Consider the following 17906-nt stretch of genomic DNA (forward strand, 5'->3'; position numbering starts at 1 on the left):
CACCCATGTGGACACACTGCATGGCGAACTCAGAATCTCAGCATGACTTAAACGCTATCTTCAGACAAAGTGAACTCCTCAGAAACATAAACAAAGACGTTTATTGCAAATAAAAAATCACATTCACATCATTAAATCTTATGAAGTATAAGGAGGTCATTTTGCAAGTTGTGAAGCATCCATGTGCACAAGGGCTGCCGTTTTCATCAGAACAGCTGCCTGCGACATGCATACATTCATCTGAATGTGCCAAGCCAAATATCCCTTTATCTACAAAGGTTTTGATTTGGCTGGTGACATCGTTCTGACACTTTCACAGTTTCATTTTCTCTGGATCTGGCAGTAGAGGCTCATAGAAAACACCAAACCAAGAATCTGGAAAACAAAGACATTTCTGGTATTACTTGGCAGTCCTGGAAATCCCAGCACACAACTGATACACAGTGGGAACATTTTGTTTGCAAATGTCTTGGATTTACATGCAGGCTAAATCTGCTATGCAGAAGATCTTTTCCAATGTAATTCTTAAAGAACATGCCTCTAGAATATAGCCATTTTAATGAAATCAGTATGTACCACAGGTAAGACTGCAGACATGATGGAAAACTTTGATTTATTTAAAAGGTGGATTGCCTCTGTGGATGGGGAACCCTGTAACTCTGGGGGTTTAAAATGCAGTCGTTAGCTGCAATGGAGCAGCAAGTACTGAGAAGTTCAAGAAATTCGGACAAGAATTCAATCTTTTATTTTCTAAGAAAGTTGGAGGAACTTTCTAATTCCATTGCATATACTAAGGGTTGTTTCCCTTTGAAATCTCTCTTCTTTTTCACTGTCACTCTCTTTTATGTAAATATATGTGTAAAGGCATACATGTGTATATGTATACAAGCATACAGCTATACACATACCTCACCGTTCTGAGGGGCAAATGATCATGCAACAAGTATTTTATATTCATCAGTAATAGATCTGGGATAGAAACGCTGAGTCCACTAAAGAAGCTGTTGCTTGAAATATAAAATTCAGTAGGGTCACCTTCTGTACTGGGAATTACTGGGTGAAATTGCACAGCCTGTGACAGACAGCTGGCAAGATCAGAAGATCAGAAAGCTTCCTTCTGGATTTTAAATTAACCAGTCTGTGAAGGTGTTTCACAAAAGTGGAAAGTACCCAAATGACATTTATAAAGCCAGGATGCTTAATTTATTTAAGGAAGAGACAGTGGAGAGTGTACAGAACACAGGGGCACAGCTAAGATGAGGGGATGAACTCACAGCTGGAATAAGCTGACAGGGCTTCCCCGACGGACCATGCCCTACATTTTCACTTGCGCCCAAGTGAAACTCGGCCCTTCTTCTTAGTATCGTTGCCACTAATAGGATGAGCTGAAACTATTAACAGCCCACAAGTGGCATAATGGAGCAAGCAGAGGGGGGAACGCTAGGGAAGAGCACTTTTCCTTGTCCACTTCTTTTTATCTGGGTTTTTCCAGAGCAGAGAGATAGTTAAGCATGTGGTCTTTGATGTGCAATTACTTGAGAAGTCATAATAGGTTATTATCTTTGGAAAGGCTAAATGTTTATCAAGTGTAAATTGCCAGCTGACAGTTGGTACCAGCTGAGGCACATATTGTTTATTCATGTTGTTTTCTAATCCTTTCATGACTGGGAGAGGCAGCCACCACAGAAAATGCCAACTGGAGAACAGGGAAGAATGATGGCCAATGAACTAAAGGTTACAACTCATGTAACTACAGTAACTAGAGCAAAGTGACTTATAACTTACCTTTGGGACACAGATGCAATTTTACACTTCCATTATATTTTTAAAGGCCTTTTAATATTGGTGTATTTCACTTATTTTCCCCCCAAAGTCTACATATAGGCGAGAGACCTGACCCCCCACATATAGCACCTTAAATAACATGAAGCCTGTGCCGAGTAAGAAGTTAGTGGCCTGTCCTTTCCCAGTGCTGCAGCTGCGTAACTCTTCCCCGCTTACTATTATTTTCCTGGAAATGTATTTTTGAGTTGGGGCTCTTGCCCACTCTTCCACCACGAGGAGCAATCCTCTGCCAATGATGTTAAGAAGTTTTCACTCGGAATAACAGACTGAACTCTGCACAGCAATCTTCGTCATTTCTGCTTTTCCCTCCAACTTCCATCAGTGGGGAGCGGGGGAGGAGGGAAACCACAGAGGAATAGTGAAAAGAAAGAAAATGACCGAAGAAAGCAACATGATGAAATCCCCTGTTTCTTTGTCATTTTCTCCTAATCAAAGCCTATCATTCGTCAAGTAGCTGACTGGATAACCTCACTGTTTTTCTTCCTCTCTTCGGAGAAAATTTTGCATGTTATTCAGTGTATGATGAAGCAATTAAAATAAAGAGCTCACATACTCTGCTTTTTTCACACACAGGAATGTATGGAGCAGCACAGGTGTGCACTCAAGCACATTCAGGCACCATCTTGATGGCTAAATTATGCCCTCGGAGTAATAATTTTGTATCATAATTTCTCCATGATAAGAATATGCAGTTTAGGGGCTAAGTTTTCTTACGAGATGACTTTTTCCTCAAGCAAAGGAGAGAAAGAGGAGGAAAAGCCCCGCTATTCTGCCTCACGTCTTCCTGGGGCTGGGTATCCGCACACCCCTCTGTCCACAGGGCTCACTGTCAAGGCACAGCCTGGCTCCAGGGCTGTCAAATCTTTGCAGAAAAAGTGACACGCTTTTGTGTATGCCATGTGATACACTTACACAGGCAGCAGGGTGGTCTGATCCCACCTGAAGTTCTCAGCTCGGCAGCCGTATACTGTTTATATGAAATAGCAGTAAGATTATAGCTAAGGCGAGAGGTGGTTTTCCCTTGTCTATTAATCGAGCAAGCCAGGTGTTTTAATCCTATTCCCAGTGTATTTCTAAATAGAACATATTGCTTGTCAGCTACTAAATATTTTAATGGTGTATACTGGTACCTCAATAACGGTCAGTCCAAAGGCAATCCCCATAATTATGAGCAGATGGTCTTTAAGGTATTCGATAATGACATCTCCACAAGACTGAAAAATAAGACAAAATGATTAATTATAGGTAAGCAATATTATCCTAAGGTTATTAGGAATGCATCCTCTAAAACAACTCCTCCCATGCTCTCTCTCTTTCTCTCTCTCTCTGTGTTAAAGAAAGGCTATTTGAATTTCCTCTGGGTTGTTGCTAACAAAGAACACAGCTATACGCACCTTGGGCTCTGACAAAGGTATCTAGTTTTTGCCTTCCCACATATGAAGATGAATTTAGTAGCTGACCATAAAATGCTACAATTTAGAATGGAGACATGCAGCTGTAATGCCTAATGTTTGTATGACTTTCAGTTGACAAGGAAAGAAGCATTTATTCTTACTTTCACTTAATAATCATTTACTGCTAGGAAAGAGCCGATGCAGCAATGACCATATCTGAAAGAGAACTTCAGTTTCCCACTGATCTGATCTTTGGATCTGAAACTTCAAAGCCTATTATTAGAATCGGACTCAACTATCAATATTTGCATAGAAAACCTAGCTTAAATATTAATTTTGACAAATGTTTGGTGGTCTTGGGCTGGGGCTGGGAGGAAGAGAGGGATCATATCTGAAGTTCTATGCAGAGCTACTCTCCTTTTTAATAAATGCATACATCTGTTCTTATAATGACTACTTCTTCTCCAGGCATTGACAATACTCCTTTTGCAAACTGTAGGGAAAGCCAAGTACAGCTTAAATCCATCAAAACTATGGTACTGTTCCAACACTGCAACTGCCTTCCCCCCAAATATAGTTATATTCTTTCACTGTATTTCCTCCCTCACGATAAACACATGGGTCTTCTCCTTCTAGTCCTTCTAAAAAACCTCTCATTTAAACTGACTCAGAACTGCACTGAATTTCAAATCTTTTTTTCTGGATCACAAGAGTTGAATGTCTTTACTAGCATCTAACACCACCATGAAATCTACGTGTTCATGTGAGCGATATCTTGCACCTGCAGTAATTTCTCTGATGGCTTCTCACATGTCCTTTGAGGGTTTGCCTGAGGCCAAAAAGACATTAAAATGTGGCCAAAACAGCCTCTTTGTATACATCTTATTTCCAGATTGGGTTCTGGCATCCTCTACTTAACCAGACTGTTCCCTTGCTTTAAAACAGTATTTGCTTCTGTGGGACTACACAGGGAGGAAATGAGTGTTCAGGCAGGACCTGGCTAAGGAGCTATGCATTTAGAAAAGTATACAACCAGATTTGGACATTTGCTAAAATCTGCTTTGTGCTAGGTGCAGATTGGCAAACTTTGTACCACCAGCATTCTAAAAATGCAGCTATTTTGTGCTAGCTTTCCACTTTTTTTTCATATTTTTCTTTGTATGCATGGAGTCCAAATTTCCATATGAGGAGACAGATAAATCTTGAAATTAATTAATTGAGATCTCTGCTGCCCACCTACCAATTTTTGAGCATGCTTTCTTGTTGCCTGTCACCAGACATTTTTGCCTCATTATTATATGAACTGCCACAAGCTTTTCAAAAGGCTGTAGTTGTAGGAAATTACACTTTGAGTATGCTGCCATGAAGCCTACAACATGTAAGGTTTCTTTCCAGCAGATCCTGCAAAATGAGTGTGGGTTTTTTTATTAAAGGACTATAAAACCCCAAAGGTCTTGTTCGTTCGTTTTTCAATATCCCTTAGCCCTTTGAAAGCCTCTGAGTCAACATGTCTACCACCAGAATGAGCCTAGGTGGGAACATAACCTTCTGAGGGAGGAGTGAGAGCCAAAGGGTAGCTGACGTGCTGCTCTGACCCAGAGGCATACCCTGACCCCAAAGCCATAATAGTTTTCACCCGCAGTAACCATGCAGACTGCTGAAGTCCTAAGGGTACTGCACTGCAAAGCTAAAATACAGGCATCCCAGGAAGAGGAAGCAGCAGTGTATTTCATGTATGCACAGTAATTTCATAACAGATGGCACAGGGGCAATTCTGGCTAACGAAGAGAAGGCAAAACTTTGCCTTTTTAGGAAGATACAGAACTGCTGACTATGCCAGTCACCAAAGACAACCTTGGGTTAAAACCTCTTTTTGGAAAGAAGAGTGGAACATTGTGTTTTTCTTACCTTTTTATAAATGTATCTGCCTTGAAAGCTGGTGCAGAGGTCTGTTGATGCGTCCTCTAGTTCACACTCACAGATTTTATTGTTACCAAAAGGAGCATTAAAATTTTTTCCCCAGTCTATAGGTCCATTCAGCAAACCACAGCACTGGTTCTGCAAGAAAGGAGGAAATGAGGAAAAAAGTGGTGATTTGCAGTTCGAGGAGAGTAGGCGAGGAAGCTGAGAGGAACAACGAAGGAGAAATTTCCTTTCATCTTTTCCCATGTGGAAGTTGTCCCAAATTGGTATGTCTCAAACACCCTTTACATTTCCGTACCAGTTATAAGAATGTAAGTGCACAAGTTTAAAAAAAGAAAAAAAAAAGAAAAAAGTCCAGGTTTTCAGTAAACAGTGCTCAAAAAACATTAACATACTATAAAGCTAGTAATTGTCAGTGCCAGAATGGAACTGGAACATGGAACAATGCTGAGCATAGTATTTTTTGAGAATCAAGCCTTCTTTCTGCAGGTTATACTTGCAGAAGGTAAGTAACAGCTCCAGTAACATCCACATTTCACATCTTGAAAAGCCAGGCTGAAAATGTAAAATTCAGGCACATAAAATTCTGAAATCTAGAAAAATAACCACCTTGAATGATGGTTAGGCCTTTAAATTAGAAATGGACTGAGGAGGCCAGGGCTCCATTTGGGGTTTGTGAAACCTAAACCAGGTGCAGTTTCACTTCATGTTCCACTTTACTCAAGCCTCTAAAGCTCAGGGGTGCAGACTTGGGTTTGAGGTCCTCCCTCTTTTAAAAAGCAGCTGGAAATGTTCACATAATTTTGTATAAAAGCAAAGGCCGTGGGACATAATAAAGCAATCCTGGTCTATTTAAAAATTAATACAGTAATTATGGGATTTTTCATTTTGCTCACCCTTCAATCATCTCTCCAGGGAGCTGCTTATTATATCAGAAGAAATAAGCTGGCTCGGAAGCAGAGGACAGGGCTGGAGGTGGAATGGGGAAGGAAAAGTGGAAGTAATATAAGCCACCCAAATATTGTTTCTTGCTTCCTCTTCTTTCACACCAGCAGCCTTTAAAAATATAGCAATTCTTTAAACCTACCCATCAAAGTCATCACCCATTAGGGACTAAAAAAAAAAATAAGAGCAGGCACTCTGTCAGTGTATAGATGCAGGTACTAGTGGGAGGGGCAGGGGTCTACACCATCAGTGATAGCAGTGAGATTCAAGGGTGTTCTCTGTGTGATACCCAGGAGCAAGCTGGCACTAAGCGTCCACCTTCTGGGGTCCTGCAGGTGGGGGAAGCCAGGACAGGTATAAGCACAGTGAAAACAAACCTCCCTTTTATCCTGTTTTCTTCCCCCTTCTTACACGGTAAAGTACGGCATTTAATGACTTCATAGCAATAGGATATTCCAAATGAAATACACTCCTGAAGTTTTCCTTATCACTGGTTAATCATGGTTATCATAAGGTTAATCTTGCCTTAAGAGCGCTGGATAGTTCTTAGCTGGGATACGGTGAAGAGGCAATGTCCCTTCAGAAGGGAAAGCTGTAACAAAGGAGCAGGCAGCCTTCTCGTGAAAGAGCTTAGCTAACTGTCAGTCTCACTTGCATGTTGTGTGTCCTTGCTCCCTTGCTCCTATAAACACTATTGCACAAAGAAATCATCGCAGAAAGCCCATGTCATATCAAGAGAGCAGAAGCCCCTTGTGTAGTGTTTTAACTTGCATTTAAGTCAGACCTTTCCCCATCCCCAGGGAACGAAATTCAGTTCTATGGCAGAGTAGCCATAAAATGAAGTACAGACAAATGCTAGAGATGGAACAGATAGCAACAACCCCTGCCTTTTGTTACATTTTAATTACCATTCTCTCAAACTTCTGGAACTTCTCTTGAAACACTTTAGATTCTTCTGTAGAGCTTTGCAATGAATTCACACTCGACAGGAGAGTCTTGTTAACGGATGTTTCAATCTGCAAGTCCAAATATTTTATTAGTTTTCAGGGAAGAAACCAAACTCTGGGAAGACATCAATGAAAATGCAGAATAATACTGTACCTGAGATCTGTACACTGCTCCTAAAATACCTCCTGTGACCTGAAGGATCAGGATCAGAAGCAGTCCAATAAAAAACTAGGAAGAAAACAAAAGGGGGAGAAAACTGTAGTACTTTTGACCAAGAGGATATAGTTTATTCTACGTGAATGTTAAGCTTTCATGTGCTTGAATAACCATGTAGGTAGAATGAACTGAAGTTCCAGTCACAGCTGCTCCAGTTTTTCCTTCTTCGGCAATGAGAAAAAGGGGTGCTTGAGACAGAGTGTGCTCAGCTGGTGATCAAAACAAGGTGCGCACCAGAGTAGTGGCATGATGGGCAGTGTGTAGGTGAGAGGGGTTGGGCAGGAGGACAGGGAGGATGTTCTAGGAGGACCAGCAAAGGGAGCAACTGGGAATTTATGAAATTAAAAGGGATAGGTAGTGGGGGAGGACTGGTGGAGGGAACTTAGGTGATGGTTGGATGGAAAAAAAGCTAGTGACATGCTCGGGGCTCTCTGGACCCTATCTTCTTGCTGATGAGGTCACCCATCATTTTTTCTGCAGTAGATTTCAGAAGCGGCTCAAGCACAAGGTAAGCAATGAAAACACATGATCATAATCAAGCATTTGGTTAAACAAAAAGGCCCCCATCCTCATTTGATACTACTTGCAAGGACCTTATCCATCAAATGTAGCTGTGGCCTGTTAAAGATAGCCAAATATTTTTCTTTCCTACCAACAGCAGCATGCACCGGCTCTCCTTTATGGCACCACAGCACCCCAGAAACCCAAGGACCATAATGATGGAGCCCACAGCTATCAGCAGATCAACCCCTGCAAACAGGCTGCTGTCTATCTCCAACTCCTGAAAAGAGAGGGGAAAAAAAATCTTTCAGCTACAAGAAGCTCCTCCTAAAAACATCTGTATCCCCCAAAACAAGAGAATTACTTCATAACTGATAAATATACTGATTAGCAACCATGGAGTAATCCTGATCCATAAATAAACAAACCTCTAATGCCTCCTTCTTAAACCTTTTGTTGGGGAGCTCAGTAGAACCTGGCTTTTCATAGTCTTTGTCTCTGCACAAGATGAAAGTCAACTTTACAGAGTAAATAAAGATCCCTTGTCTTTAAAGTGGCTTTCAGTTAGTTTTCAGTGGATGAATCTTTGCTTCTTACTGGAAGTAGCAAAATTTATTATCTCAAAATCTCTCCTACATTCACCAAATGTTAAAGAAACAAACCCTCGGTTTGTCATTAGAAGGCCAGGAACATACCCTATGGCTGTTCCTGAGAGAACACTTATCAGAGCAATGCTGGATATACTAGAGAAATAGTTAGATGTATTTTCCAAAGCAGCTTTCTTTTTCTTTTTTTTAGGCATGATCTCTAATATTACCCTCAGAGATGAGGACTGTATTTTGATGTGTGGGACATTCAACTAAACAATTCATATACCTCAATATTATTAAATATCAAATTATTCAGTTCCCACAGGACTGACTAAGGCCAAAGGCCAAAAAAGAGAAAAACATTCAAAGAATATTTTCCAGTGTGGCTGGTGCCAAGATTAGCAAAAATGTCTGGAAGTTGTCACATTTATCTTCTGATGGAAATTGCAAAGGTATATAGACAAGTATAATTTGAAGAATGTGTTGTTCTTTCCCCTTCCAAGTTGGACTGAACCTCCTGTTATTTATTCTTAGAAAGCTCTATTCATCTACAGCCAAATCCTTATGGTCTGTTCAATTATTACTCAATTATTATTGGTTTTGAATGGGAACTTTGCCTGCCTAGAGGCAAAAATGTGAGAAAATGCGGTCAGTTTTGGCCCCTACTCTTAATTCATAGTTTTGGGGGAGTAGTAAGTATCACTTCAGGAAACCAGTTTGGGACACTCTTAAGTATGCTTTTCTGAATAGGAAATCTCTCTCAAAAAAAGAAAGGATAGTAGTGGTTTTCAAAGCTCCATTGTACCATCTGATCCATCATACTAAAGATGGTCAGCTAGCAAGTATGGAAGTTTTAGCTTCTTGTAAAATGTTGATTGAGGAGTGAAAGTTGTCATTCTTCCTCTTCCACAGCAGAGAACAGCAGAGCTCTCCACCACGACCTAATTCACCCCATGGCACAACGTCATCATGAACTGAGTTCTGTTGCATCCATCCTCTGCCAGACGTGAGACACCTGGGACTGGCTAAGGGCAACAGTGTCATCAGCCAAACGGCAGGAAATATATAAAGCTATCTTATTATCTCCACCATCTTTTTATTTCCAGATGGGAAAAATACTGACTTAAAAATTGCTGTTCTTAACTGACAAACTATGGTAGAGCAGCAGAGGAGTGATCTAAAGATTTGCAATTTAATCTATACTAAAGGCTCAATCTGAAAGCTGAAAAAAATGCTTCCATGTCACACCTGGCCTCTTTTTTCACTTCTATAGCCAGAAAGCCTTTTTGGAAATAGAAGTATGCAAATTAAATTTTTAAATTCATTTACATTTCCATGGCCCAAATTCACAAGAAGAAATATACTGCTTCAACATGAGAGTCAGATTGTTCTTCCTGTTAGTATAACAAAGCACCAACATACAAAGATTGCACAGCGCCTTTCAGAGAAGCATCTACAAGCTGTGAAATCAGCTTCACTCAAGGGTGGTGGAAAACATGCTGCGAGTCAGAGGCCAGTGCCACTGGAAGCATGCTTGGCAAAAGGCTGGCAGGGCCCACAGAGCCAAAGGGCCTTTGCACCAACAAGACCAGCCTCTGCTGCACGTCTGCAAGTTCAAGGGTTGCTCAAAATTGTATTTTCCCTAGCTTTGCAGAAAAGGAAAGTCATAAAGTCTGAAGTAATTTAATAACCCAGATAAAATCCAGGAGGGGAACTCACGGACTTTTTCCGCCCTCCAGGAGGGCTGTTAGGACATTTTAATCCTAAGTAAAGATCTTGGGTCTCTAAAACTCTTTCTATATAAATATGAGGGAAAAAGGATAATGTATTTTTAAGGAACCACTGAAAATAGAAGGGAAAAATCCTTGCTCCCTTTCAAAGTTGCAGTTACTGGGGAAATAAGAATTGTGTTATTGCACATAGTGAGAAAAGTAAAAATATTCCCTACAAACATATGGAAGTAACCCTAGGAATATATATGACTATACTATTCTAATAGGGAAAGACATTGAAAAGTCTAGGGGCCGCATGGCTCCTCATTATTCTCTCTAACATGGAAATCAATAACAAAACCATCATTAGTTTTCATTAGAGGAGAGAGAGAGACACATGTTTTCCAACAGAAATCAGTGTGCATCTGCAAGAACCTGCATTAATAACACTAGAAGACACTTCTTGTAGTCACATCTGTGCTTATGGCAATCACTTTATCTGACTACCTGCACCATCTTGTTTAATCTTAAACATCATAAAATGCATTAATCTTTACCCACACAAACCACCTCAACAAGAACATAAATTTGTGGAAATGAAGATGGGAAATGAAAGTTTATGCAGTAGCTTCCACATTTTACGTGGCTCTGGTATGACTGCATACATTTACCTGCTGAGCATCTTTGCTAACACGTATCCATATAGAGACTCCCAAAATAATGGAACCACACACCTGCAGGAGAAAATAAAGAATATTTAGAAAGATCAGCAATTTTAGATTAATGTTCAGCATCCAAATTGCACCAGATGCTGGCCAAAATCCTGAAATCATTTGTTTGGCAAAGTGAAAGAAACATGAATTGCTGGAGCACAGAATATTGATTCATATCCAGGAAACTTCATAAGGGTAGTTAAATCTTCAGTTATGCACCGAATCCCTGATGTTTCTACCTCAGAGGACTCTGCATTTCCTTGATGATTTATACATGTGGTTGGGAAGCACATAGAAATTCTGTCAGATGAGAGAGGAATATAAATTGCTATTGTATGTATATAACATGGCTGTAAAGAACACTGTTTCTTGTGTAATGGAAACACATGAGATTTGATAAGGGATGTTTGTATAAATGTTGTTTCTAGAATTATTCAGGACACATATCTAGAGACATATTCTCTATGGTAAAACTATCAGGAAAAGTTCTAAATAAAGTCTTTCTGCTGTTTCTATTGCAAGAATATCTGGCCATCTCCAATCCTTAGAATATTCCTCCTATAAAATGCCTATAGTTATTATTTCCATTACATTTTTACAGAAAACAACCATACTCACGTGTACATGTGAAAGTTAGACCGGGATGAACCATACTCACGTGTACATGTGAAAGTTAGACCAGGATGACTTGCTTTAAGATGTTGAAGTCAGGGCAGATGAATCCCAGGTCCAGACACATTCCCTAATCACTAGTTGTGCTCCTGTTTCGTTGATTGTTGAGGTACCTTTACACTATGCGCCAATCACTCTATTCCTAACCTTGTCTGTGATGATGCTTACACAGAACTTATCTTTATTAAGAGTTGGAGACAGGTAATTAAGAGGCTAATCAGGTGTAAGGATTGTGCCTACTGAGACGACAGGTAAGAAAGAGAGATCACTGAGGACCAGAGACTAGTCAGATTTAGAATTATCGTCCTGTATGTCTTTAATACTCAAGTCATAAATGGCCCTGAAATGTTGTTATGAGCTTCCCATGAAGATTAGGACTATTCCTAACCTTTTAAAATTAAAAGAGCTATTTTAATATGTTTTAGATAATTTTTCTTAAAAAATACTTTCCCCGCAAAAGGTTTCATATAATATTCAGCATCAAAGACCATAACGACTTTAGCAGGTTATTTAATATGGAACAGAGCCAGCACTCAGACATGAGTACCACACATTTTCCTCCTCTAAGTAAAACTCCTATAAGTACATTTTAAACATGAAAAGGAAAGTTGTACAATCGATGACAGCCATATCATGTTATCAAATTTAACTAGAACTCCCCACTGAAACCTTCTGAATCCCACTGAATCTGCCTAGAAACTGATGGTATCATATGACTCCATATTTGGGTCTTGTTCAGCAGCATTATGTGAGCCATGTGGCTGTGCACCAGACAACATGGGCTTGCTAATGTGAAAATTTCCACTGAAGCAGCTATTGCTACAAATCCAAACAGAATTTGGCCCACTGCCTTATTTGTTACATAGGACCTCCCATAAAAATACAGCACAGTAGTAGAAGTAAATACAGCTGAATGTACAGGAACTTACCAATCAGATGGGAATACTACAACATTTATTTCCTCCATTCAAAAAAGAAACATCATTTATAAATCAAAATTTTTAGGAAGGTGTATATATTTTAATTATAAAAATAGAATTGGTTTAGGCTGATTAAAAATGCTCCATTTCAGTAAAATCTTAATGGGGTTTTTTTGTTTATTTTCATACTATACAAAGTGTACAAGAACACACAAAGAAAAGTTTTGAAATAACAAATCAAAATAGTCTCTTCCCAAAGAGTCCAAGTTGAACATTTCAGGTTTGCTGGAATACTCCATCCTAATTATTAAAGTTTCTTAAAAGTAGTTTCAACTAAAAAACTTTCATTTCAGGAAATTTCATTTTTAAAAACCACTATTTTCCAATGGAATAAAAAGAGCTTTTTTGAAAAGGTCCTCACCCATTTTCCCCAAACTAGATGGCTATCATAGTTTTGCCTCAACCCTTGACCAAGAATCAGTGACCTTGTCACAGTCTCATAAACTGCCCAGGAGCAGGCCATAGAGTTCCAGGGGGCACACGCCATGTAGTGAAGCCAGAGCCACTTTGCAGAGCTAGCTCAGACTATTCCAGGGCTTACACACTTAGTGCACTTAGCACTGTAACAGCTGCTTAGAAAAAGGCATCAGAATGCTGGAAAGCCCATTGCCGAGTCCTCTAGGAGGGGACACTCCCAGAGAGATTGCAAAGGCCTTAAAATGAAAGGACACCACGTAAATATGCAGCCGTTGCTCTTACGTAGTTAAGGTTAAAGTCACCTTCATTTCCCACTATCAGTTAAATTTTCCACTTGCCAACTGCCTTGTGCACCAGGGAGAGCAGCTGTGGGACCAGTGGCTGTAAAGAATCACTGTTCCCTGTACTTTACTACAGCAATTTAATGATTTTCAGGAATTAGAGACAGGAATGTGAATCAAAGAATTCCACTTCATTGTATTCCATCAGCCCATATTCCTGTTTGCACCATGTCTGTTCTTCCCTGTCTTGGTAGTGCTAAACCCCTTCCTTTAGAATAAGTAACTACAGTTGCGTTCCTGTCCTCCTCTGTCCCATCCAGGCAGTCACATGCACAGCAAATGCTCTCAGCATATTTTTCTCCAGAATAGAGTATGGATTTTCCTACCTTTGGCATAAAGATAGGTTTGGGAAGTTTGTTTCATGCCTGCTTGTTTCCTGAGCTTTCAAGACGCCCCCAGGATCGCATCCTGTGTTTTTTCCTAGGAAACCCATGCTGTCACTGGAGGCTTAGGGGCATTATTCATGCTGTCACTGGGGCATTATTCACATGTTAATTCCAGAAGTAGTGTGGAGCTTTTCTAATGCTAGTCTGAGACATTTTTCTATGTTTTAGCTTACAGTAAATACAGATGAATGTGAACAGGAAAAACTTCCTGAGGGGCAGGAATTCCAAGTAAGAAACTTATGGACTCTTTTAAGTACCATTGCAGAAAAACTTCAACACAGATGTCAAATATCTTCAATTTGCCTTGATGGAGGTGGAGGAAGAAGAGGGGGGACACAGTCCAAACTATCACTGGCCTGTTAGGAATTTCTTTGTGAGGTCCACAAGCGATCACAGAATTTTGCTAATTCTTCTCATTTTGACTAGCCACAAATTTTCCAAGGCTACTGTTTGTGGTCCTTTTTGAATGGTATCACCTTTTCACTTAAAAAAAGAAACCTTGAGGAAAAGCCCATAATGTGGCTAGTACTTCCACTTCTGGTTTCAGTGAACCTCTGGTGAACCTGACAAATCTCTGTTGGGAAAGCTGACAGTGAGGTTGAACCATGAGAGAAATGTTCTTTAACTCAAACCTTTCCAGAGCTTCCAGGACCTGAAATTCTTGCAAACCAGCTGAGATGTGATAAATAGACAAATACGGTTCAAACAACACCCAGAAACCTGCCTGCTGCCCTGTGCTGTATCTGCCTTGATACACCTATTGGCAGTACTACCAGCCCATACCATTTTACAAACATTTACTGTCCACCATCAGAAACTAATTATGACACTGAACGAAAGGAGAGAACCACAAAGAAGGATATGAACACCATTTATCAATTAGAAGGCTAAAAATACAAGTGAATTTTTCGTATCTTCTGTTGCAACTACATTTTCAGGATTATGCTGTTCGGATGCAAGCAGCAGACAATAAAAGCAAGAGAACAATGCATTGTAAGTGGAGAGTCTGTTATCTTCTGACCGAAATGAGTGATGTCCCTTGACATGAGGGGCACGATATGGGCAGGGGGAAGACAGACTCATGGCTGGTCTACTTTTGAATGCAGAGGGAAAGCTATTTTGAAGGACAAAGACAAAGGGAAGGGCAAAAGTCAAACATATTCTCCCCTCCCTGATTTAGAATCGTATGCTGGTTCCACTTATGCTCTATTTTCTTTACAATTCCTTCAACTACAGTGTTCAGATAATGTTGAACACATTTCATGCATCGCTAATAACAATTTAAGCACCAACTTACCCAAAATAAGAAGTTGAAGATGAACATGGAGTACTTCATGCAGCCACTTACACCCGCCATTTTCAACAAGCTGAGACAAAAATGAGCACTGCAGAAGAAGCTTTCTTACAAGTTTGACCTCAATACAAAAGTAGTTCCTGTGTCTTCAGAAAACTTCTCAAATCACGTCAAATACACCTTGCTCTGTTACTGAAAGCAAAAATTGTGACCAAGGCATCGACAAGTATTTAAATAGTTCCTATACCACAGGTAAATATTAACCAGAGCATTGGGGAAGCACTACCAGGTGTTACCACTGAGTCTCCAGACTTTTATTGTGTCTTTGTGATTTGTACTTTTCTATGGACCTGTTAGTCTTGTCCTACGCCTCGAAAGTAAATAGATGATGCAGCAAAAGTCAGTTTCAAGAGAAAGGGAAGTGAGTGTAAAAACACTTTACAGATCTGCTTTTAAGAGGTGGAAATTATTGCATTTCTTAATGCTTTTAAGTTACAGGGTTTACTCTTTCATTGCCCACTGATCATTGCCAACAGTCATTCGGTCGTGTTCACCCTCCTACTCCAGACGTTCAACCAGCATAAAGGGATGGGTCTGTATTATCCCGGCAGAGAAGGGGTAAGGAATCTGCCACCATTTTCTCCCTCTCAGTGTCTACTCCAGATCCTTTTCCTCTTCCTCACCAACTCTGGACCCCAGGAACCTGAGCACTGTGATGCACAAAACGACCTGCTGTGCAGGTTTCCGAAAGTAGTGTGAACCCCAACATAGCAATCACAGTTCTGGCATCAGATGCAGGATACCTCTCAGCAACAGGAGCTAGATTTGTCCCAGAAGACAAGGCAATAAACCTGTTTCATTAGTTTTGGTTTATGTCTTGTTTGTTTTCTTTTGTGCTCCTCAAACTAGGAATCCTGAGGGGAAAATAAAGGTATCATTTATCTGTTTTTTCTATCAGCCCATTTTCTCAAGAAGCCCCACATAGCAGTCCTTGGAGGGATGAGGGTCAGATACAGGTTCCCCTAAGTTCATCATAAAAAAAGAAGCTTTATTTTGCAGGTGAGCACAAAGGATTTAAATGTGAGAGATTAAGGACATGCTGGACTGAACTGATTTATGAAGCCCCCTTGGCCCAAGCCCATTTTTCAGTCTTCACTGTCAGTTCACATTCTTCAATTCTGCTGTCTGTATTTGAAAAAAAATGGAAAGTGTTAGCATATAACACACCTGTAGATGGTGACAAAAAGATGTAACTTAGAGCCTGGCTTTTGTAGGATCCACAAAAAAAAAAAATCTACTCTACGTTGAAAACAACTTCCTCTAGCCGCTCTCTAAACCAGCTTTTAATGAAGGTGTGATGCAATTTCTCCATTCACTTTCACTAATTATATTTAAACAGACACAACCATTCCCATTTTTATGAGTGGCTCTATACCTGTCTTTGGCATTCTGGGCTCCTTTCTGGAGTAATACTCTTCTTTCTAACCCTAGGAGATCGGCTGTCTGACTAGCTTATTTCGCAATATCCACCCTGAATCTGAGAATGCTCCTAAAAATAATTGCGCTCATGAAATACAGATTTTGTAAGGATTGGGAGAAACAACTGTGTGGTATGGTTTAGATCTAAAGCACTCAACAAATAAGTAAGTTGAGAAATGTGGGTGTCTTTATGGAGGGATGCCATAGCCACAGATGAATCATGAGAAAAGTTTAAAGTACCATATGAAATTGTATGAAAAGAGCCATGAAGGGTAATCACAGATAACACAGGATTTGAAGAGATAAGTCTGCAATCAGACCATGCAATTGCAGTAAACTAAGTTTATTACAAGCGGAGTTCGGAAACAGCATTTTGTACCAAAAACTACACAGCTATAAATCTTCGCGCACAGTAGATGATTGTCATTAAAGAAGGCTTGAGCTGTAGCACTCTTGTCTGTGAGATGCTTAGCCCAGGCATTCAGTCAGAGATGTCTGAGGGAAACTGTGCTAGGGCAGTAATAACATGGGAAGCAAGCGTGAGCATTCACACGCTGGCCCTTTGAAAAAGGACGGAGTGCAAGGACCTTTCACGCACAAGAGGCCTGCTCCCTCTTCGCCTCCCCGCTTTCCTTCACAGCACTCTGGGATTTTGGGCAGGTAGGGGTCTGTGCCAGCAATGCCCTGGAGTGACTTTCAGGGTGGCATACAGTCCCAGGCTGTCGGAGGACCCCAGGCCTTTCTGGGGGCACAGCATGTGATGCTCCACAGCATCTCTGGACCCTTCCCCAGCCTCCATCCTCAGGAGGGGTAAGACCAGCACAGCTGAGTTTTTTGTTCAGTCTAGGAAATTTAAACAGCTGTAGATAGATATGATTTAGATCTGAGACCTGTTTTCATTACAATTTTATACTTATGGCTGTGGATGTTGAAGAAATTTGCCAGAACTTCTGGGATTCTTTTTTACCTTTTTTTTTAAATATACCTATTGAACATTAACCACAAGCAAGTTCTGGTAAGATCCCAGTTCTTCCTAAGCTTTGAAGAATCCACCTGCATTTTATATGTTTACTAATCTCTTTGCAAAAAGTGAAAATAGACTTTCCTAGGACCTGACAGATGCTCCTTTTCAAGATGGCAAATAGAAAATAATGTCAAAATTAAATATATTTCCTAGCGGGTTTCCAACATGCTAAATACTTCTTCTGAATAGAAACTCAGTATCTGAATTTACTACAACTCCTACATGTTTCATATCTATATTTAATGGTACCCAAAGTAAAAATACGTCATCTAAGACTAAAAGCAAACAAGCAGTTTCCATTAAGTGACAGATTTTCAGGTTAAATCTTCTGTAGACGATTTCTTATTTCCTGGCTACACAGTGCTTTTTTATATGTCTTGGGGATGGGGAAAGCCACAATTATGGCACAGATTACGTTTGCAGTTGTACCTACAAGTATGAAGGTCATTCAGATAATTGCAGAAGCTTATGAATGACAGCAATGGCATGAGAAATTTTGCCACTATTTGGCTGCATGTGAAATTGC

At 40.2% G+C, this 17906-nt stretch overlaps 1 protein-coding gene across 1 annotated transcript; it reads right to left on the reverse strand.

Moving 5' to 3' along the window:
• Positions 1-321: 321 nt before the first annotated feature.
• On the reverse strand, positions 322-14940 carry TSPAN8 (tetraspanin 8). The gene is made up of 8 exons (XM_072879381.1): positions 14881-14940; positions 10746-10808; positions 7924-8052; positions 7209-7283; positions 7016-7123; positions 5148-5297; positions 2976-3059; positions 322-375 (listed from the first exon to the last, which is right to left on the reverse strand). The coding sequence occupies exons 1-8, from the start codon at positions 14938-14940 to the stop codon at positions 322-324; spliced, it is 723 nt and encodes a 240-aa protein (XP_072735482.1).
• Between the last annotated feature and the right edge of the window lie 2966 nt (positions 14941-17906).

The sequence above is a fragment of the Ciconia boyciana genome, chromosome 1 (genome assembly GCF_034638445.1).
Source record: "Ciconia boyciana chromosome 1, ASM3463844v1, whole genome shotgun sequence".
Taxonomy (NCBI): Eukaryota; Metazoa; Chordata; class Aves; order Ciconiiformes; family Ciconiidae; genus Ciconia; species Ciconia boyciana.

What these genes read in the sequence shown, in the direction of transcription:
- TSPAN8 (XM_072879381.1), bottom strand. Translation starts at nt 14,940, where the DNA reads ATGGCGGGTGTAAGTGGCTGCATGAAGTACTCCATGTTCATCTTCAAC. An exon ending in TCTTCAACTTCTTATTTTGG is followed by an intron (nt 10,809 to 14,880) that starts GTAAGTTGGTGC and finishes TTTCTCCTGCAG; the next exon opens with GTGTGTGGTTCCATTATTTT. An exon ending in TCCAGAAGTTTGAGAGAATG is followed by an intron (nt 5,298 to 7,015) that starts GTAATTAAAATG and finishes CCTTTCTTGCAG; the next exon opens with AACCAGTGCTGTGGTTTGCT.